The sequence below is a fragment of the Denticeps clupeoides genome, chromosome 4 (genome assembly GCF_900700375.1).
Source record: "Denticeps clupeoides chromosome 4, fDenClu1.1, whole genome shotgun sequence".
Taxonomy (NCBI): domain Eukaryota; kingdom Metazoa; phylum Chordata; class Actinopteri; order Clupeiformes; family Denticipitidae; genus Denticeps; species Denticeps clupeoides.
In genome coordinates, this window is record NC_041710.1 from 12,593,239 (window position 1) to 12,616,638 (window position 23,400).

The 23,400-nt window shown below is 41.4% G+C and overlaps 1 protein-coding gene across 11 annotated transcripts in view; it reads right to left on the reverse strand.

The window, feature by feature from the left end:
* The window catches only part of ptprsb (protein tyrosine phosphatase receptor type Sb), a 71,863-nt gene that overhangs the window by 21,622 nt on the left and 26,841 nt on the right, over positions 1-23,400 (reverse strand). For 4 of the 11 annotated variants that reach the window (XM_028977332.1, XM_028977330.1, XM_028977328.1 and 1 more), the window contains exons 5-12: positions 22,300-22,488; positions 14,946-15,056; positions 12,947-12,958; positions 8,334-8,603; positions 6,990-7,571; positions 6,684-6,820; positions 6,361-6,505; positions 1,750-2,064 (exon numbers count right to left, since the gene is read on the reverse strand). In XM_028977332.1, coding sequence (XP_028833165.1) covers positions 1,750-2,064; positions 6,361-6,505; positions 6,684-6,820; positions 6,990-7,571; positions 8,334-8,603; positions 12,947-12,958; positions 14,946-15,056; positions 22,300-22,488 — 1,761 coding nt within the window. The remainder of the gene's footprint in view (positions 1-1,749; positions 2,065-6,360; positions 6,506-6,683; positions 6,821-6,989; positions 7,572-8,333; positions 8,604-12,946; positions 12,959-14,945; positions 15,057-22,299; positions 22,489-23,400) is intronic. The other 7 variants (XM_028977337.1, XM_028977333.1, XM_028977331.1 and 4 more) reach the window with 3 other exon arrangements.

A 23,400-nucleotide genomic window follows, 5' to 3' on the forward strand; every position in this document is an offset into this window, starting at 1 on the left:
AAGTGAAACAATTATTTTTGACATTTCTGATTTCCACAGTTCAGGAACTGCATGTTAAAAATGTTAACAAACGCAAACACATTTGTGCCAGATGTACGCTCTCTATAAATATTACAGTTTGTATCAGTTTATTATAGCACAGTTATTATGCTAGGAATTAAAATTTCACTGGTTCCTGATTAAATCCAAACCTAAGTCTCATGCACATACAGACACACACAGACACTTAAACCAACCTAGTCAAAGATCTGGTTGGTTTTCAAATAATCTCTATGCAATAGCAATGTTTTACCTATTAAATTTATCTGCATATGCTAAATGATCAAGTCCTTGTCTTACAAAGACAAGTGGCAAATTTACAAGGACACAACTGACATATATTTCTGGAGAAATGCGAGATATAAATGTGAGCTAAAATTATTCAATACTTCAATAATTCTACATTCTGAAGTAAAAGCCTATTTTGCACAACTGCAGCACCGTGATACACGGACTGATGCAATGCTGTAAAACAATTTTCTCATTGTTTGTTTTCCAAGGTGTCAAGGGAAAAAAAATCAACCTGGAGCTTGAGGAACCTTCACGCATACATCCCACATGCACACTGAGGAGCTGCACAAGACCGAAATCTTGTTAGCCGTGTCTCTCAGCAATCAGCAGCCTGAGAATTCTGAATCAGTGCTTTGCCAGAAATGTAAAGGGACCCCCGTCACCGAGACGGCAGAGGCCTTGATGCAGATTATGGATCACTCTGCCTGTTCAGCATGCTTCCTGATTCACTTAACAGTAAATGGGCAAGTAATCCTGGCAAAAACGTGATGTTTTTCATACTTATTTCTTTTTACAAGACATTTTAAAAACAAAGAAGAGATAGATAGGTAAACAGACAGAGAGATTATTAATTCCATTATTAAATTTCCCTCTATTATTCTACATTTTTTATATCAGATATCTCTCCTTCTGAGGAGGAGAGAAGCGGGACGAGGAGGAGAGTGGCCTATAGAAGTTAAGGCAGCGTTCGCAGACACTAGTCACTAGTGTGTACATTTGGAAGCTATGAAGATAATGTTTTAGCGGAGGGATGAGAAATTCTCTTGGCAGAAAAAACATGAGAACCAGGAGGTAACCTTTCCCCTTATTAATTCCAGATCTGACCGTCTGAGCTGCTGCTCTCTGAATAGTGAAGCAGAATGGCCAAAGCACGCTTTACATCTATCGCCATTTCTAGCCACTTCAGTACCATAGACAGGCTAGGGGAACTCGTATTAAAGTTAAACAATCTCACAAAGTGAAATTTTCATAATAGGGGTCTTTTAATACTTAGAGAAAAAATAGAAATACATATAATATAGCTGCAATCTTAATAATGATAAAATAATTAGACACAAAAGCTTTGTAATGTAGATGTTTATATAATGTTATTTTATGTTAATGTTTGAATTCCACATGTTAGAAGTGCCACCCAGGATTTCTTGTATAAATCTTGTAGAAAAATGGACAATTGGCTGTGTAATGTGCTTCAGATTTTGCTACCTTAATAGATTAGAAACTGGATCTTAAGACAGCAACTTCTTTTATATTTTCATTCTCTTGCCCAATCTATTTCCCTCCTAATTCCTCAGTCTTTCTTCTGTTACACTGCTTACACTTCCAGGGCTTTTAATGTGATCACTAAATGTAGCACTTCCAGGAAAATCAATGTAATTTTAGGAGTAAAATGAGTAGCTGTAGAACCAAGGTGAACCATACCATCCTCGTCCGTGTGGCACTCCAGGGGTGAGCTCTCTGGACCAAGGCCCTGATTGTTGAAGGCAGTCAGTGTCACTTGATAACAGGTCCATTTCTTCAAACCCTGCAGGACCACCTGCTGTTGAGTGTACGGGACGCGCTGGGTCTGCTCAGGTGTCGACTCGGGGGAAGAAGTGTTGGTGATGGGTTGGAAGCGGACATCATAACCCTCCACGTCCCCACCTTGCCCCTCCTCCAATGGTGGATGCCAACTTACCCGCAAGGAGGATGAGCTGAGAGTGGTGCAGTCAACCCCCTGGGGTGGGGTTGAAGGTTCTGAGTGGGCGGTTAAAAAAGAGGGAGAGACAGAAAAAGAAAGAGGCGAGATATAGAGGACAGAGAGAAAGGTGGAGGGGCAGTCGAGACAGGACAAAAGACAAATAAAAGAGATGGCAAACATACAAAGAGACGTAACATAACTCCAGACAGACAAAAAGAAGAAAGGAGCAGCAAACAAAGGCTGAATTAAAAAGCACAAAATAATTTCCGGAAGTGACTGCTAGGCACAAGATAAACACAAACGCCTACATGATAATGTCAAGTGGTGACAGAGAGTGGAGCATGGCATGTTAATGGAGATCGATATTACTATCAGCAAAATATCCTCTCCATTTGAAAGTGACAGATCATGATGTGCTATTGATAGAAAAAAGTGAATGGAGGAGGGAGTTGGGGGGCATTGACACCCCAAACCCCCATCATAATCACAGCATAGCGGACTGTAAAATAGATTGCTGTCGCCAGGCCTGTCGAGCCGACTGCAGTGGGGAGAGTGATTGATGGATTAGGAGCCACAGTTAAGATAAGGCCGTCTGCACAGGCGGGCAGAGGAACTTAAGCCGAGTGAATCCTTTGCGTGACTGTATGTACCCCACAAAAAAGCCATTTCATTTTCAGATGGCCAGACATAAGGGGGACATTTGTGCATGTTATTTAGCAGTTCCTCTTCATTTTTCACCATCTAGTCTGAGTCGGTTCTGTTATTGTGGAGCTCTGCTCTAATGAGCTTTGTTACCAGCAGTGGCTGTGGGCCATTTTTAACATCCATCCACTTCATCTCTTTTCCCGGCATAAAAAGAGATGGGAATTTCTGCACCACCAAGAACACGTTGATTTCATACGCTGGAGATTATTATGGGCCTTATGTTGCACTGGCACGATGACAGATGCAAATATGATCTGAAGGAATAATACTGTTTATACTCACTGAGGGAATAAAGCGCATTCTTTTGCAAATTAACTACAACGTAGGTTGGAATGAGAGGGAAATCTGGAATTAGGAAACACGCAAATGGCCCAGAGCAAATAAAACCAAATGGCACGCCCATAAACCAAACAGAAAATAGATTTGACGACAAACATAAAAGGCCTGAGAGAAAAATATCAGATGAATGAGGAGCACATAAAACATACACAATAAAAAGTGGGGAGGCAGGGAAAGGAAAGAGAGAGGCGCAGACATCGACTGCACTCATACATACCTTCAAATCCAATTTATATAAAGACTTTCTTACCACACACTCCAGGCCCGCTCAACAACACACCTCTCTCACAGACACACACATCTTGTACAGACAGATTTCGCTAACACAGACAGTCCATTCTCAATGAACGCAATGATTAGCACAGAGGCTAATTTAAGGTGCTGGACACTTGACTGAGGGTGAGGATGGTATAGAAGGAGCCACTTCTGGACACTGAGCCGGCAAGCAAAAACTGAGAAGGAACAGCTCAAGCTATTAAAAAGAATAATCTTAGCAGTAAATGTGACTGATAACACTTGGGGGGAGCATACAACCTCCAATTATGCTGGGCGTGGGAACTTCTTTAACAGTATATGTTCAAAAAAACTTAACGCAATAATTAAATCCGACTCCGAAAATAATTCAATTATGGCTATGTAAGGCGACGTGTCACTTTGGTAATGACAGTGTGTAATTGCCCCCCTCTGAGAGTGTAATCTATATCACTGTCACTCGAGGAGACGCCGCCATTTGCTCCGGCTGGTTGCGAGCACATTGTGCATGGCCCTACACAGAACAGGCATACTCCACCATGCTGAAGGTCAGATGTTGACAGCTATAAATATATGTCCCAGATAGGATGATTGAGGCTCTATTTCTATACATGAAACAATACATTTACGCACAGCCAATTACATTTAATTATTGAATTCATTGGCTGAATAGAGCAAGTTGCCTTGCATTTATAATGCCAAGACTGTAATATATCCAAGGATTTTAGTGAACTCCTCAGAGCAGAGCTTCGCAATGTAAAGAAAAGTCATTCATACCACAACAGGACATGTCAGATTAAATGTAGCACAGCGGTTTTGTGCAAATGCAAATGTAATTCAAAGCCTAAATAAATATATTGATTTTCAAGTGGCCCATATGGATAAGACTGAAATGATGTTTAGATTTCTCAATCTAGCTACCAGCATTATTGAATTACAAGATACTTCAAATAGTGAAATTAATATTTTCATTATATAAAATGTACAAATGAAATGCTTCTTCATTCAGCTATATAGGACAGTTGTTTAAGAGTATGAGGCTGATCATTTTTTAGAATGGAAGAATTATGTGAAGTAGGAGTGCCTCAGAGGCTGGGATTGCAGACGGCCTTTCTGAGGGCCAGCATTGATAAAACTTCAGCTCGCTTCAGGCTACAATCAAGATAAATAACAAAAGCCTGGCGCCAGCATGAAATGAATTCAACACTTTAAAATGGGATTCTTATCTGTGCCTGCTCCCGTTCCATCTGCTTGCCACCCAAGTGTCTCCGTATTGTTCCCCTCAATGGAGCACACTGTTCTCTACAAAAGGTTTAGGGTCTGAGGGCACCCACTGTGCTTCAAGTGCATACTTTGAAAAATGTCAGCAAGATAATCAATTAATCATTCGGGGGAGCCATTTGATTTATTCTTTCTGCATTTTTTTTCTCACTTTAACTCATTTACTCACACACTCCTTCACAAAGTCACTACCATTTTTAACCATCATGCACTTCTTTGCATTCAGCCAGATATTGTAACCCGTGCATTGAGAATAACCAAGTGCATGCAGAATGTTGTGTCCTGCAAAGCCTATCTCTGGTAATTAAAAGAAACAATCTAATGGATGTGTAACAGTCAAAGAATATTTGGTGTCACAAAAACATGCTAAGATGGTGACATTTTGGGAGAAACATTAGAATAAAAAAAGGCATAGGAAAAAAATTATATATATATATATATATATATATATATATATATATATATGTGTGTGTGTGTGTGTGTGTGTGTGTGTGTGTGTGTGTGTGTGTGTGTGTGTGTGTGTGTGTGTGTGTGTGTGTGTGTGTGTGTGTGTGTGTGTGCAAGAATCTGTTCTTTCCATACCGTGTCCTAGTGTGATCAAAGAAAATAAAACAAGCTTATGGTGTGCTCGCTTTATTTTTTATCTCATCTGTTTCATCTGGCTTCATCACAGACCAAGGCTCAGCGAGCTGAGCTCAGTGTCACAGAGAGCCTCACCGACTGCCACTTACCTCCATGTTGATACTTCTAACAGCTTTTAAACTCAGTTATCAAGGGGGCTCCGGTTTATCTGTCCCCTCAACAGACACCAACAGCCACTTCACTGCACTTCCAGCAGAGCTGATTTCCTCAGCTAGGCACTTTACCGTCTCATTGGTCAACGATGAAAATGAAAAAGAAAAATGAAAATTTCTGTGATTGCAAGGTATAAGTTGTAAAATCTCATTTGTCTTGCTTGGCTCGAGTGTACAAAATGTGATTGAGAAAGATGAGGAAGAAAAAAAAGAGAGAAAACGCAAAACGAAAACTCCCCTTTCCAGTCTGCTTGAGGCTCATTTGTGGTGCTGAAACAAACAACACACCATAACACTCCAAAAAAACACACACACACACACACACACACACACACACACACACAGGACATGGACACAATTGGATAAATGGATAATGGAGGGGGAAAAGGTGGGTACAGGTGCAAGTTATTGGAATGGTCTCCACGACACACCGGCCATTTTCAGAGCAATGGCCTCGTCCTGTGGTTCAAAAGAGATACATGCACAGAAAAGCAAGTCAGTCACGTAGCACGCAGACACACTCGCAGTCTCACTGAAAACACGTTGGGTGGGTGAGAGCTAGGAAAGGTGCTAAGAACAGAGCAGCCCACACACACCAGAAGGCATAATCCCTTTGCCCAGTCTAATCACCCTCAAACAGATCTGCTTGCTCTCCTCAATGCTATTGATCCAAGATGAGAAGTGTCTTATGGGCTGCATGGCAGAAGTCGCATTAGACGTTAAAATGTGAGCCCTGTTTGAAGTAGACTTTTCTTTTTTTTCCCATAGTATAGTTCCCGCTGTTTTATTTAACTCAGCAACTACAGTCAGCAACTACAGTTTGGCCTATTTCCAAGACTTGAAATGAAAGCCCCACTCACTTATCCCACATGGTAAACGTTAAAGATCAGTTGAGATCAGGAGGGAAAATAGAAGCCATTTGTAAATGCTGGGAGTAGATCAATGAGCTGGTTTTGAAGCAGAGGGTGAAGGAAGACATACTGGCTTGAGCGGTTCTCTGGGATATTTCGTTGGTGTATGCACCAATGCCCTTGTTGGATTTGGCCGCCAGGGAAAAGGTGTACTCTGTGTTGGCGCGCAGTCCATCCACCATGTAGGAAGTCCTGGATCCAAAGGTCCGCTTCTCCTGGGTGAGCAGAAGATAAGATTTGCTTAAAGCTGTTACCTAGTTTTCTTCCAATTAGAAAGATGAGGAAGAAGCTCATGCAAGATCTTTCCATTTGAACATACGCGTAAAGGTATGTATCTATAAAAACAAGCCAATTCAAATCTAATTAACATTCAGCCAGTCAATCACATCTCACCTGACTACCAGACTTTGCAGGTCTGAAGAGCAACTCATACCCCAAGATGCCCTCTTTGGAGTATGCAGGCTCCCAGTTGAGCTCAATGCTGGTGTCTGTCACTTTGCCCACCTGGAACTTGCCAGGCTGTCCTGGGACTGGAACATGTAATCAGCTGTTAGTAACCCAAACAAGATGATGGCTGGACAGGTACAATTTAGCATTCTGAGATTACATTTATGTCGCAAAGTCTATTAAAAATGAGAAAAATTTGTGTGTTCCTAGATCTTTGGTCCAAACAGAATACATTCTGCTCTTTTCACTGACCTCCCGGCAGCACTTTGACATGTATGGGGTCTGATGGGGGTCCATCTCCCACTGAGGTGAAGGCCAGCACACGGATGGTGTAAGTCTCTGATGGTGACAGGTTCTGTATGGTGGTGATCACGTTGTCCTGCACGTTTTGAATCTGCCACAGGCTCATGGGCTGAGAGCTGTCAATGGTGTAGTACACCCGATACCCCTTGATCTGGCCGTTTGGCTCCTCTGGTTCCTCCCAGCGCACCATCACAGTATTGTGTGAGATGATGCGGGCCAGGATGTTTCGCGGTGGGCTAGCGGGGGCTTGCTCTCCAGTACGAGATTCCACTTTGTTGCTGGGAGGGCCCTGACCAATGCTGTTAAAGGCCGACACTCGAATCTCATACTCTGTGTTGGGGTAGAGGCCTCCAATACTGTAGCGAGTGGTGGTGATGCCGTCCACTGTCTCATACTTGCTGTCAGGACTCTTGGCACGGTACTGGATAATGTAGCTGTTGACCGGGTCAGGGTTCCCCGAGTCCCATGTGATGGTGATGCTGGTGGCTGTGGTCTCTGTTACAATGGGTGTTCCCGGAGCCTTGGGCAGAGCTGAAGAGAGATGAGTAGGGAGTTTAAATGTAGAATGTGAAGGATGCCCTTTACTAACTATTCTACTAACTACTGCCCCTAACTGCATTAATGCACATATGTATGTGTAAGAGTAACTCCAAAAATGTAACTCCACCAACTGTCATGGCTTTGTTGGAAGCATTACAATTGCTCGGTGATTGGATGTGAAAATGAGCACGAACGTGTTTTTTTGTTTGTTTGTTTCGTTACGTGAGTTGCTGTGGAAACAGCTGGTTAATTTATTTTTTTCTGGAAAAAGGCAGACACGACATCCAGGTTGTGACAAAAATTGTGATTAGTGAATGATTTTGATGACATCTTTCCATGAATGCCCCCTTTACTTCTATAGGCCACTCTCCAGCTCGTCCTCCTTCTCTCCTCCTCATTATCATTTAAAGTGACACACTGAAAAGGCGTGTCCTGGGGAAATCTCATTGTGGGACTGACTAAATGTGGCTGTAATTCTGCACCACAGCTGAATTTTGGAAAGATACTTCAGAGTATTAGGATACCTATATAAAAGCAAAAAAAAAATCATAATAGAATACCTTTAAACTCAAATTTAAAGCAGACCAAACTAGACTGAACATATAATCATTCTTCTTATATTCAACTCAATAGTTTTTTTGCTTAACAAGATAATGTTAGTGTACCAAAAGCAATTTTGCCATGTTTGTGTGAAAAAAACGTATATTACACAAAGTTCAATATCTGTCCAACCACAGAGATACCAGTTCTTACATTTAACTATGACCTGTGCCACGGCCTCAATGATTCCCAGGCTGCTCATGGCAACGCAGGTGTAGTTAGCTGACTCTCGAACACCATTGAGCTCCAGAACGTTGCGGCCGACAGGCATCTCATCCTCCGGAGTTAGGTCCTCAGAGTTGAGCATCCACTTTACATAGGGCATGGGCGAGCCCACTGCCACACAGGTGATGTTGATGCTGCCCCCTGGCATGATCTCATGGCTGGTGGGAGTAATGGTGAACCGAGGGGCCACACGCCGCACTGGAGAGGGAGAGTTTGGACAGAAACACAGAGAGGTAACACAAGTGTGAAATGAACATGGCTTTTGCATTTATTTTACTTGTATAACGGTTATCTAGAATTTATAGCAAATTCAATTATGTTCCAACTTGAACACTTTGCTCATCTAGTCATAATCAGTCATCACAGTGGTGATCTTCAATACAAATAAATCAACCTTTGCATTAAGGTACAAAGAAATCCAACTCCAGTTTCTCACTGTGAATACCAGGATCCCATTAAACCATGATGAAGCAGGAGGACATGTTTCAAAATGAGTAAGCGAAATGCCTTTCCCCGGCTCAGTACTTTAACTATAACAAGCCATCCTGTCAGAAAGGGAGGAGACCATAATGGGCAGATAAACCCACAGGGCTCCCCTAATCTGCATGAGCCCTTGTTACTTTTTCTGGCCACAGCTTTAGACAAGGTTGAACCATCTACCACCACCAACCTGCTTGCCATTACAATGAGAAACTTAAATTTGATTTTTTTTGTACCTTAAGGGCAGAATCAACCGGATGAAGCCTTTTCAAGATCTGACATGGTACCAATCAATAGGTGCAGCTATCGATTTCACAGACATCATGCAGGGCAAGACTGCAGCTCAGTTTTTTGAAAAAGTGTTTGAGTGTTGAGCACTCCGACTGGAGAAACGGAGAAAGGTGAGTACAGAAGATGAATCATGATTCGCTTGCATGCCTGGACAATTGAAGAAAAGTTGGAACAATAACGAGAGAAAGAGAAAAAATGGGCAGAGAGACAGGGGGGAAAGAGGAAAAAATGGACCGAGTTTCAGGTCATCCCAAGGACAGTGACATAAGAAAAGGAGGGTGCACTCTGGGAAAGACCATGTAATTATGCTCATAAGTAAAAGATCATGTGCAGATATGCAGATATCCCTACAGTTGATGTGTGTGTGTGTCCTACAGAAACTACCAGGGATACAGATGGATTGCAAGAAGAGGAAAAAACAGGAAGAGGCTGAAGTAAAGAGAAAAATGGAGAGGGGCCAATGACTCCTTCATCTGACCACTCCTTTCCAGAGAATCCAGATGAAATAAGTAACTGCTTAGAATGCTGTAGTGAAGGCAGGAAGTCAGATGTTCACACGGTAACACAAATGCAGGAGCTGGGAGACAGAAAGTAAATGTAATGACAAAGCCAGAGGAAGGGAGGAACTGGAAGAGGGAAAAAAAATGGGGATGTGGAAATCAGTCAAAAACGCTGGCTCTCACAGCCCATTTTTTGACTCGGCTCAAAACGGCAGGCTTGAATCTGGACTCTGGAGTTCATTAAGCTGGCCTTGTGTTATCTTTTGATTTTGGTACAAAATACAGCAGCAGCCATATGAAGAACTACAAGCTCCATTTCAAGCCCAGGCTCTGGGTTTTGCAGTGGGAAGACTGAAGAACGCAGAGCCAGTTCTTTCTGACACAGCCATGTCTTTGATCCGGCAGCTTAGGAGGTTTCAAAACACGTCGCTCCAGAATAAAATTCATTGCTACACTCTCCTTCTCCCAGGAGACCTACGGCTACATATCGGCACCCTGAGCAGCACTTCATTCAGCCCTAACACGGCCCAATGGAACATTTTACAGTGATTTACTGAACTGTCTTAATTTTTTTTTTGTGTAGATGACATGCATTTGTAAATGTTAGCATACCCTTGAAACAGCATATCTACAACAGTCTTAGAATGTTGAATTTTGTCAATTACATTAACACCACTACAAGAAAATCATAACATTTGGTTAAGTTGTTGTCTTCTTCAGACAGATATATTTAAATATTCAGTCAATAACTATGTAAATGTAGCATATTAGCAAAAAGTGTGCATTTAATGTCAAATGTAATGTAATTCTTGTGCATTCAATGCAAAACATTGCCAGATAGAAATTTAGACACATATGTCTTCTGAAAAGTAATTCTAAAAAAAGTCCTATTGCATAAAAATAATTTCACACACACACACAAATAAATAAATAAATGAAAGTGAATCTGACAAATATTATTACAATGGCCTAATTCTGTAGAGTGCATTTCTTTTCCTTGGATAGTAAGTGGACAAAAAAAAAATAATTCCACTGAAACCCTTGCCTGTGGACACCCAGAATTGGACACACACATTTAAACACACAAAATTCATAGACAGATTAAGACCTGGACAGAGACTCCACAAAGATGTAGCCGGCGTCTCACAAGGACATGCAAATGTGGAATTAGTATGACAAACTCAAGACAAGGATCAGAGACAATCACCAACATGCAACAACCTCAGCATGCCACTTTCCAAATTCCAATTTAATCAATTAAGATTCTGTTTTAGCAGGCTAAATTGTAAAATTGCTCACGCTACACTGGTACATGCTGTGTAAAGCTTTAGTAATCCAGTAAACATCCAAGTGGAACATGTTCAGCTTGTTTCTACCAGGGAATCCAAAGTAGCTTTTAAATGAAATGCCAACAGTTATTTTTATGTTGAAGTGTCACTCTGGGGGCCATTAAAAGCCTAAATTGATGGCATATCTTTGTTGTGAGGCCAGCACTAAATCACTCCCCCAGCTGTTCCTGCCCTGATGAATTTGTCATTGTTAAATCATGGCTGCTCCCACACCACAGCAAAATTAACGGCCCGTTAATGCCCACAGATCAGAAAAAAAAAAACAGTCCCCCTACAACAAAACTGCGCAGTGTTCAGCTTACAGCTTGGCTGATCTTGAATAAACGTGCACCTACAGATAAGAGCGTCGGCGTCAGTCTTGGTCAGCCATTTTTCCCTAGGGCTTCACTGGCAGCCTGTCAGCGCTGACCTACACTTAAAATGAAATGCTACGGAGATAACTAGATGCTGTTCTCAGATGCATTGCCAGTGATACACGCATTAAATAAACCCCTAAATGCCAGAGTGCCGTTGTACACTTGTCTGTATTCTGTTTTATTGCTCTTATTCATTTAACTTGTTGACATAATGCCAATCTATGGTGTATTAAGCCTGGTGTGTGAGTGTGTGCGTATGTATTGTTTTGGGTTCAGTTGTATATAAAGTGACATCACGTGCATCAAGATCTAAACATTCAGTTTCAAAACAAGATATTTTCTTTTTATACGGTCATGCAAGCATGTGCACAGGCAGAGAGCTGAAGTCTGACAGACCCAACATTTACATGGTGAAACTTCCCACAGAATTTCAAGATGAAAGAAGGTTAAATGAAGGTCTAACGATTGTTCGCCATGCCAGGAATTACCTAAGAGTTTAAAAAAAGATCGGTCTATTGGGAATGATGGGAGCAGACCATGCTCTGTGCTGGATTAAACCCCTCCTTCATTCAGCACCAGTCTAATCCTTATTGAATTGTTACTCAGGGATGATCTTAATCTGGTTTCATAATACACAAGGGGTGAAAACTAACTCATTTTTGATGGTCGGCCATTCCCAACAAAAGTACCGCCAACAATTAGTGGTGTGATACCATACAGCCACAGCTACCCAATGTGTAATCTGAACTAATCTAATCGTGTGACCCAATGTAATTGAAAACATCCGGCCTGATGTAATGAATACTTTTGAGGGTTAAGGAAGGACAGAACACATTTTAGCGCTGGAAGCAAAAGGATATGGGCACAATAGATTACTGATGGCAGCAAAATAAGCATCTATCCCATATATAATGGGATCAATAGGATTTAATTGGCCAGGAACCTTTTTAGTGTGTGAGATAATGAGATAATGTAGCCCACGTACAGATATATGCACACAAGCTATCTACGTAGCGATTGATCTAGCACTAGGCAGTGAAACACCACAGAAAGCGAAGCAAAGCAAAAACACAATATTCGCAAGACGTTGAAAAACACAAGCACACATACGCGCAAAAAAACAATACAGTAACGACCACAGGAAGGAAATGAGGTATGATAAGAGCCATCTGAAAAGGACTCTTGTTCAGGCATGCAAGCATTGCTTCATTCCCCCATCATGCAGAAATGTTCTTAATTTCCAATTGCTGGGTTTCCATGACAACACGTGCACTTGTGAAGTAGAAGCAATTCCAAGGGTTTTTGCAAACAATATAAGACCCCACAATGCAAAAGTAAACAGCCCTGAATAATCCCTGCTGCTGCTCCACATCACTGTCCAAAAAAATAATAAATCATAAAAAACACTATTCTCTATAAATCATTGCACAAACGAATAAATTCTAATTCTGTTTTTTTTTCATTTTCTGCTAGATTCTGTATTCATATTATTAAATAAATTTTACTTGTGCAAAAAGAAAGAAAGGAAAAAAATGTTTAAAAAAAGAAACGAAAAACACACCAACCTTCTCGCAGCTCTTGGGAATGTAAAAGGGTTGATGCAGAACACAATGACATGAGGAGAAGAGAAAAATAGGGGAAACACAGAGAGAGTAAAAAAGGCCACCTCAACCATTTCACCTGCCACATTTCCCTCCTTTTCTTCTGAACCTCTTACCTTCCATCCTTCTCTTCCATGTCTGGCCGACGAGGGAAATCTAACCCTGCCCTGTGAGAGCACACTATCCATGTCAACCCCACACCCCCAGTGGATTTATTCGTTTAAGAGACACTTCTTTTCACTCAGACGAGCACCTCGCTTGCCACCCAAGTGACAGCAGTGACGTTTCTTTACAGCTCAACCCCACCTCCCCATGAGGTCCCTGCCACCCACTGGAAAGTGGCATTTCCCAACCTTCAATAGAGTTGAAGGAAGAAAAAAAACACACATTTTACAAGAAAAATGGCACATCTTTTTGAATTCCGATTGAGATGAATAAAGATGAAGAGCAAACAGAAAAGATCCGTCAAAAGTATTCTGTTCTCAGAGGGGCATCTTCCAAACAAAAGCCTAAGAGATCCCACGCCTTGAGGAAGTGTCTGTGCTTCGTTTGCAGACATCCAACTTCAACAGCCAGATACTCCCTGCTGACGTCTTTGCCTCCTTTTCCTGAGCCCACTTCATCCCAAGACGTCCCAACATTAGCTGTGCTTTTCTACCTTAAAATGAAGATGTCCGCACTGCGAGGCCCTGGGTGTTAAAAAACCTTGGTTACGGCCCTGTAATGCTATGACGAATGCACGGCACTCTCATTCTCATGAATGAACCGCCTGTCATGAACATCGCCGGCCGACCAGCCTGCTGGCCTGCTGGTGTATTATTCATTGGGCACCACAGTTTGGGAATTCGGCACCATAAATGAATGATGAGCACCGAGTTCCTGGAGTGTAAAAGTGAAAAAGGGCCGGTGATGGGAAGCAATGCAAACATCTGTTCTGTGAAGAGAGTGCCATGCCGCCCATCTGAGCATCACAGAGCATGACAGCCAAATCATTACAACCAACAAACGTTTCTTCAGCTGCACATGTGACCACGTCTGCTATATGGTTCCATGCAGAACTCTAGGTGTTACCACTTGAAAGTGGACTTCTGGTTAAAACCATTTAGTGATCATTATATTGACCTTTGTGTAAAGGACCAATCCAGATGCTGGTGAGTGCACATTGAGTGACTTTCAGTTATGAAATGTTAGATTGTATTTAATGCAGGACCAGTTTCCCAACCCAAATATATTTCTGATTAAAAGGCATCAGCACATTAATTTAAAGGCAGGCATTTTGGCCTGCTTGAAAGCAGCATCTAATGAATTTCATTAAACTCAATTACCTTATTTACACTGTATATTAGAAATAGTTTCCAAATCACTAGGGCGTAAACATTTAGTGGTGCCAAAACTAACAGCAAGTTTTACTAATTGAGTTTAAATAAACAATTACACGCTTCGGAGTCCAGTTCCTTCAGCATAAATTAGCTTTTGTAATGTTGTAATTATTCTTGACTTTCTATGAACCGGTAGCATTGTGGGCTATTAAAAAGCACAAGGTTATATTTATTCTGTAACAGTGTGCGAGCCTCTGAGGAAATCAGAATTAATGTAGCGTTTATCAATCACAGTGAGAAATGCTGGGTGCCCAAAATGTGTGATTAATTCATGACATGTTGGCAATATTTCATTTGCAGGAATCAAGCATACGCGCCATTTAATAATATGGTAATTAGCGTGCTTATGATTATGAAAGAGTCATGACTCTCCTGTGTCTATGCTATAGAGGTCCACCCTTGACTAAGTGGCCTAGGTTTATAGTCCACTTGGCACATTTTTCTGATTATATATGGTCAGTATAAAATTTGTTAGAGATCATGAATATATGTGGAATTTTAGAGGAGCAAATTTTGGAAGGCCACTTGATGTACTTGTTGATACATGTATTGGTGGGACAAGCTCCGGCTGTCCAGTGTCCTACCTCTCACATATAGGTTGGCCGGAGATGAGTAGCGCACGCCCTGGGAGTTGGACGCCACACACTCATACTTCCCCTGATCCGTCTCCTCGCTCCTTTCTATCTGCAGAGCACCTGGAAACAGGCACACAGACAGGGGCACAGACAGACAGAGAGAGGAGGGAGGAGGACGAAGATGCAGAGAGAGAGAGAGAGAGAGAGAGAGATGCAGTGGTGGGGGGTGGGAGATGGAGCGAAAGGGACAGCGTGAAAAAAAGACAGTGGGCGAGTGATATAGAGACAAGAACAAAGAGCCAAAGAGGCAGAAGGAGGGAGGCAAGAATGTGAGACAAGACAGGACCAGGAGAGGTGGAATAAAGCGACAGCATAGAATAAATAGAGGAGGAAAAGGGAGAAAGAGAGTGTGAGAGTGTGAGACAGGAACACAGAAAAATAAAGGGGAAAAAGAGAGAAAGAGAGACAAAGAAAGGGGAGAGAATAGTACATGAAATTAATAATTCATTCCAGAAAACTTGCTTTAAACCAAGAGCATATACTATCTCTCATTAGCATTTACAGCACACAGCCAACAAATTTACCACTGGCTCAACAGCAACCAACCAGAAATCAATGAGCATTCGTAATGCCATCTCACGCCCACACCCGACCTGACCCAGGCACTCATCTTCAGGCTGTTTCATCCTAATTACTTTTGTGTTTCCACTTAGTCAGTGCCTGTGGCATCAGTGATGTCTTAAAGGACATCCACAGGGAATGTCATAAAAGCAGAGATGCTGGATTATCCAGCTCCAGAAAATGGCATAATTCCCCATTGGTGAGTCCTCATTTTACACACACAGTATTCTACATACACAATTGCACAGATAAATGCATTCATTATAATACACACAGAATCTATGGTTCGAAAATATGGAAATAAATGCATACACTTACTCACACACTCAATACTGTACACTATTGAGCTAATGAATGTGTGAATGTGCATTCATTTTGTTTTATTGTCTGTGTATACCGTGTATGACTGTGTATGTGACAAATAAAATTTGAATTTGAATTTGGATTTGAGGAAACATGTGTATCCATTATCTCAGTGAAGTAAAGTTTACAAAAAAAAAAAAAAGCTAATTCACCAAGAGATACAGCACCAAGATATGCACCATGAACCATTCGACTCTTTGGCACCTATAGCCAAAACAGCCTTCACCTTCTAGAACTGCAGATAATTGATTTGTCGTATTTGTTGTATGCAGCATCAATTTGGAATCAATTTGGGTGGCATAATCAATAGGATGTTTTTTGTCATCAAAAGTGATCATTTTAATGTACATAATAGACATGTGGCTCATTGGATGTCATTGCTATGCCAAATCTCATTACCTTCTATTTAAAACACACATGCTTTTAATAAAGAACTTAATTGCATTTGACATTTTAACATATTGACCTAGGCTGTGCTTTCATAAAGTAGTCCTAATAAGATTATTTCAGCTATATCATGCATCTGCTCGAGCTGACATACTGTCTTCAAGCTCTGTGCACACAGTGCAATCCCCACCGCCGTTCTAATTGAAGGCAGCTCCTGTCAGCCGGCATCTCGATCTGCGGCGCACCTGTCCAGACAGTTCGGTTTAACAGCCTTGCGCTTCCGAGCCCCGGAGAGAACAGACCCTGATTAAATGAGGTCGCTTGCGGTCGCTGACTTGCTATGACTACCTTGGCTAGAAAGAAATACAGGCGAAGATGGAGGAGAAAGGGCTGCTGGTAGCATGAAGGAGGGTGGTGGGGGGTGTGATTGATCTGGAGACATCAGGAAAGCAGGATAATAAGCGAGCAAATGTCAGAGCAAATACAGCATGTGGGGATATTGTGATATTTGCCCTTGCATGCATATGTGTGTGCAAGGGACACTTTTGCCAGCAGAGTAAAGGGGTGTCTGCCAAACCCCACCCTGCTGGCAGAAATTTTGGAAATAAAAAACTATGTGCAGTCCTGGTGTCTTCAGAGAACATCTGGCAGAATGCCTTTTGGAAGCAGGACATTAGACTTGAATATATAGATTATTCAATTAAATTTGTAAATTAAGAAATTTATATTTGCAGTCCTGACCAGTTAACAAGGAAGCCATCTGATCTTTAACAGTAACTGTCATGCTGGTTTAACATGACGAGGCAGTAGATCTGGAACGATGGCTGGACAAGTCACGAAACGAGGATTTAATACAGGATGAACAGGACAGGGAAGACATCCAGTAACAACAACCTGACGGCGAACAGAGACAAACAGGGCAGTTTTATACAATCGTACACAGGTAAAAACATTAGGAAACATTAACACAGGATGAACATGAAACTCCCATACCTGGAGTATGTAAATTATGTACAAAAAATGGTAATAAAGCATGTTGCAAAATGAAAATTATATTTGTATATTAGTAGGTTGAAATAGAAAAAGGATTTATGATTTTAAGATTTACATGTACATTTAAGGCATTTGGCAGACGCACTTATCCAGAGCGACAATGAAGCGATCAATTCTGGTTCACTAGGAACCCCAACTATGAATACAATCCTTTTATTCACTATGTTGTAGTTTCTATACATTAGTCAGACAATAAGAAGGTTTTAAGTTGTAAATATTCTCTAAAGAGGAAGGTCTTGAGCTGTCGTTTGAAGGTGCTCAGTGACTGAGCTGTTCTGACCTCAAGGGGAAGTTCATTCCACCACCGAGGGGCCAAGACGGAGAAGAGTCTAGATGAGTGTCTTCCTTTTACCTTTAGAGATGGAGGGACCAGGCGAGCAGTACTGGAGGCTTGGAGAATACGAGGTGCAGTACGATGTGTTATAAGGGCTGTGAGGTAGGATGGTGCTACTCCATGTTTGGCTTTGTAGGCCAGCATCAGTATTTTGAACATGATGCGTGCAGCTACTGGGAGCCAGTGGAGGGAACGTAGCAGAGGGGTGGTGTGGGAGAATTTGGGAAAGTTGAAGATCAGTTGTGCTGCTGCATTTTGTATTAGTTTTAGAGGTCGGATGGTACTTAGAGGTAGACCAGCTAGAAGGGAGTTACAGTAATCCAGTCGTGAGGTTATTAAGGACTGAACCAGTATCTGGGTGGCCTGTGTTGACAGATAAGGGCGGATTTGTCTGATATTGTAGAGAAGGAATCTAGATGAGCGTGACAGATTGCTGATGTGAGTCAAGAAGGGGAGTTGGTTGTCTATTGTTACTCCAAAATTTGAGATTGAGGTGTGTTTAAAAAAAAACGAAGTACTAATTATTGCATTTACATATTATAATTTAAATATACATATATATAATTATTGTGTTGAGGTCTGTTTTAAAATTTATTTTGTAACTTTCCATTCATTTTATAACTTTTTATAAATCATGTTAATTGAGGTAATGACTCTACAGCCTGTTACTGCAGAGGTGTCAAGATGCAGTCATGAAGGGGCAAGTTTTCCCTGATTTCAGGTACCTGCTGTGTCTCATCCGTTAATTATCACCCAGCTTCTCCCCTTTCACATTCCTGCATTATTGGCATATTGACAATGGCTGAAATATTTGAAATATTTGAATAAAGTGAAAAAATGGCAACTATTTATTGTGAGGAATGTTTGTGTCATAATTTTAAAGATTAAGTTGAAAGTGCTCATTATTTTTTATTCAATTATTATTATTGTTGTTGGTATTAATTATTTTCACTCCACCTATATAACCTCCACATACTCCCACTACTCCAGGGAGCATTTTAAACTGCAGCCTTAAGACATTGATTTTGTAGGAGCAATTTAAACCAACGCTCCAAGAAGTTTGAGGGTAAACTTTTGTCTCGTTAAGAAGCATGTTTTGTATTGAGCTACTACCCCCCTCCCCCCAACACACACACACACACACACCTACCTCTCCCCATCTCTCGACTGCGCACACAAATACACACACACACACTGACGCACACCACAGCCCTTTGACAGTTGTTTGGCTCTTTCTTCTGCTATATAAAATCCCTGAGGAAAACACCAGTGCTGAATTCTCAAACTGCCTTGACAAGACAGCAAAAAAATATTGTCTGTTGCAACAAACAATCTTGCTGAGAAAGAACAGAAAGACTGCAGATGGGTGAGGTAGAAATGAAGAAGTCGTGGAAGATAGCTTTGGGGTGGGGTTGTACTGTATTCTGCAATGTTTCAGGGCTGTCTATATATATATATATAGTCAGGGTTTGCTGTAAGGCGGCTATGTGGTTTAGAGGTCAGAGGTGGTCATTATCCATGTCCATGTCCATGTCCATGTCCATGTCCATGTCCATGTCCATGTCCATGTCATCAAGATGCTGCATTAATAACATGAAGGAACTGAATAATAAAGAGGAGCTGTCTGAGGTGCTGATTCCTGGAGTGTTCATTAGTATGTTCTGTAGTGTCATTAGAATGTGTAGGGCTCTCTTCTGAGAGACCTGTCTGAAACTGTTATTATTTTTTAACACTTTGTGAATACAGTCCCGTGTTTATTCCATAACAAATCAGGAATCAGCCAATGAACAGAATAGTAAGAAACATTTATTTACTTATAAAAGGTAACTGTCAATTTGAGGCAAAATCAATACAACACACACAGCAATAAGTGTCAATATACATTGGAGATTACTTTTGGATGTTTGATGATAATTAGGGTCTGTGTAGTCTAGTACAGGAACCCCATGGGCTTAGTAGAATTTTAGTTAGGGCGAGTGATCAGGTGAGGCAGCGGCACAGCAGCTCTGAGCCCAGGATCAGTGTGGGACCTCTCACAGCAACTGCCATCTGTCAGCCGCTACCACACTCACAAGCACAGCAGATACTCAGGCTCAGGTAGCGCAGCATGCACGCACGTACACACACACACACACACGGTAAAAAAAACACACACACAACAATACAAACACTTACATCTGTTCATCCCCACAAGCACTTCAGTACATCTCACAAACACGTGTTTTATACACACACATTCACTCACTCACTCTCTCTCTCTCTCTCTCTCTCAATGCACACAGCACCTGTTCTGTTTTAGAGGAGCATAGTTTTCTGCTTTACTGATGGTGCATCAACGATAAGCTGAATGATCACATTTGGAGATGTGTGTTTATGTAACACACATCTATGATGGATTTTTCTCCCTAATATATTCTTTTGGATAAAGAATAAAGAGTGCTCTTCATTTCCCACGACCAAATTTTATGTGCAAACTGCAACATCACAACAAAAGGGGGAGGAGGAGGGTGAATTTAAGTTTTAATTAAGTTAATTCTTTAAGTCTAACAAACATACCCACACAGCAATTACTTAAAGTCTTATTATAGGTCTGTGACATGGGAGGCTGGGGGAAGGGGGAGCTGAAAACAGAGCAAGGCCTTTTCAGAGGAGGAATACAGCGTTCCATTGTTCATTGTGCGAACGGTCACGCTCACTCCGAAAACCTCCGAAGCTGGGCACAGGCCACTGGCTTTCCTACCACTGTCTCATTCCGCAGTCCAGCAGTGAGGATGAGAGAGGATGGCTAATACTTTTCATTATAAGTCCAATTCAGAGCACACTCGGCCCACTCACCAACCCACCCTGCAGAGAATTCTTCACACCTGCTCCTAATTTCAATTTACTTTTTCAGACAGACAATCTGCAGATACTGGAAAAAGAAGCAAGAATTCTTTTATTGGTCGGGACGGCTATTCGTTTGACCCTGTAAGGGGACCCACCTTGAGGGGTCCCCCTACATTACAACCATCGACAAAAGAGTCTGTCTGGGAACCTCTGTTTGTAGGGTCGGGAGAAACACACCCGTAGAAGGGCTGTCTCTGTAACCATCACAGCAAACTGCATAGAGTTTCCCTTAATGCTTCTCTTTAACACTATAAAAGCAAGATTGCATTAGCTAAACACTTCATCACTGTAAAATCTAGATTGCATTAGATTAACACTTTACCACAACAAAAGCTAGACTGCATAAGATGAACACTTTATCACTGTCAAAGCTAGATTGAATTAGGGGTTATCTATCTCCATTGTCGGTTATTACACATGCTATTACATTTTTAAAATGGCTAGATAGTGATGCCTTCATCGCAACCCAAACATATTTTACCTAGATGCCAGGATTTACAGGATCTGTGTAATTGGATGATGACATGAAGAACATATGGTGTCTATATCTGTCATATAAAACTACTAAGCAAAGCTTCAAACTTTCTGCTTTTACTAGAGGGTGGTTCCCTAGTGTTTCAAGGAAAACAATGTAACCAATTTTTGATATATTTAATTGAAATTTGGGTGAATGGTTAAGCTCATTGTTAAATGCAAAAACATATCTGGTCAATTTTAATCAAAACTTCACTTCAATCAGCCTTCTAATTTCGCAGAAACCGACCATTAACCAAGGAAACTGTAACAATAGCTCAAATAGTCAATCTAACTAAATGAAAAGGTCCAGGGACAAACAGGTATATGGCGACAAACAGTGCATTTGTCTTTTAAATGGAAATAAAAGTCCTTGAAACAGAGCTTTTATTTTGAATTAATGAAAAAGCTATATTTTTTCCTTATTGGTTGCTGGCTACTTTTCTATGACCATGTGCTACGGAAAACAGGGCATGTGCCTTGGGATAAAAGATCCACTCATCACCACTGAAACAGTCTGGGGAGCAGGAGTTCAATGTTAGTGAAGGGGCGGAAAAAAAAGAGGAAAGATTGCGACATGTTTCAGGATGACATGCATTTTTAAAAAAAACTAAATATGCAATCATCCCCGTCAGTAAAAGGGTAGTTTTCAGGGTCAGATACATACTCACCAAAGACTCCTGAGGATTAAAAAAACACACACAACACGAAACAAAAAGAACAGAAAATGATGGCTTTTAGATTTGCTCACTTATAGAGGTGCATGTCAGTAGAGGTGATCATTTTTTGCCCCTTTGGCTTTTTGATTGTTATTTTGATGACATTTTTATGGCATTTTAGAGTAGTCAGGTCAATGGTAGTTACTCATCCTAGAGAACCAGAATTAAATCTAAAACAAGACATTATAGCAAAGGACAAAAAATACTGCTGGGTCAGTATGAGAGGAAGAACGTATGGGTGACATAAACTTTGTTGCAGCTATGATTTCCTTGATCATAATCAAGTTCGATTATATGGCCTTTCAGGTTTACCTGTGTAATTACTGGGTGCCTGCTGATGAGGATTAACATGAATAACACCCATGAATGCACCCTCCAGAAGTCTGCCTGGTTTCTTCATTCCACCAATCCGGTAAAACCACAAGCAGCATGAAACACAATTTTGTGTAAAAAAAAAATTCTTAATATAGGAACTCTTGGATCTTACCTGAGCGCAGCTGTTTTATGCGGCCACTGCTGGTGCCGGGCTCAACAGGAAGGAAGTCCTTGAACCAAGAGATCTCAGGGTCGGGGGTGCCACTGGCCGCACACAGCATGGTGGCCGTGCGCGTCCTCTCCACCACCTTCAGCTGGGGGCCCATGTCTATGCTGGGGAAGCCAACTGGCACAATGTCCTCTGTTGGGTGACATATCAATTTATAAACATAACAAACATGAAAAATCACAACAACAACAAAAAACATCACTCATTTGTCTGAACAAATCAACTCCTGCTGGCTGTGGTGCCTTGAGTAAAGCTGCCAGGAAGCATCTCTTGCACAGGCTACATTCCCCAGATAACACTAGTGATTTGTAGCTGGGAGGTCAGATTTGACCTAGAGGTCAGCTGATTCTATGGGTAACGTGATGGCCCTCACCTTCATACACTGACTCAGAAAGCTGTGTCATCAGAGGGCATTAGCAAAAAATTTGGTAGTTCATCAGTCCATAATGGGTGTAAAAAAAGAGTCCTCATGGTGTCCTCTGAATTTCAGTGTATCGCCTGAATGAATGCTTGCTTGGCATAAATGCTGAAGGAACGATGGATGGATTAACCATCAGATGGATGGAAGGATGGATGGATAAAGCTGCTTTGTAGTTAATGAGCTGCTACAGACCAGCTGTAACACTAAAATGCGTTTCATCGAGATGTGGCATCAGAGACTGGACTTTGATTAGTGATGGTGCAGCTGAAGACTGTTGACACTTAAGGAGCAGCTATTCGGAGAAATGCATTATAGATAATGAGAACACTTCTTCAGTTTGACCTAACGACCCTCGGATGCAGTTTTCTGGAATAAAACAAGGCTCTTTTTTCCATGACATCTCTTGAGAAAAATCTCAAATGAGCCTCTAAAAGGGAGTGCAAAAAAATAAACACCCTTGCTGAATAAAAGTGCACATGGCTGACATTTCTACAACACAGCAAGCCAACCTGAGCTGGCCACAGGCCATGGTGGATGTCACCTCAAACCTTCCAGTAGAGATAATCCTGCAGCTGTGGAGCTCATACAAAACTGCAGCGCAAAGTCCTGGAAGACCCACCCAA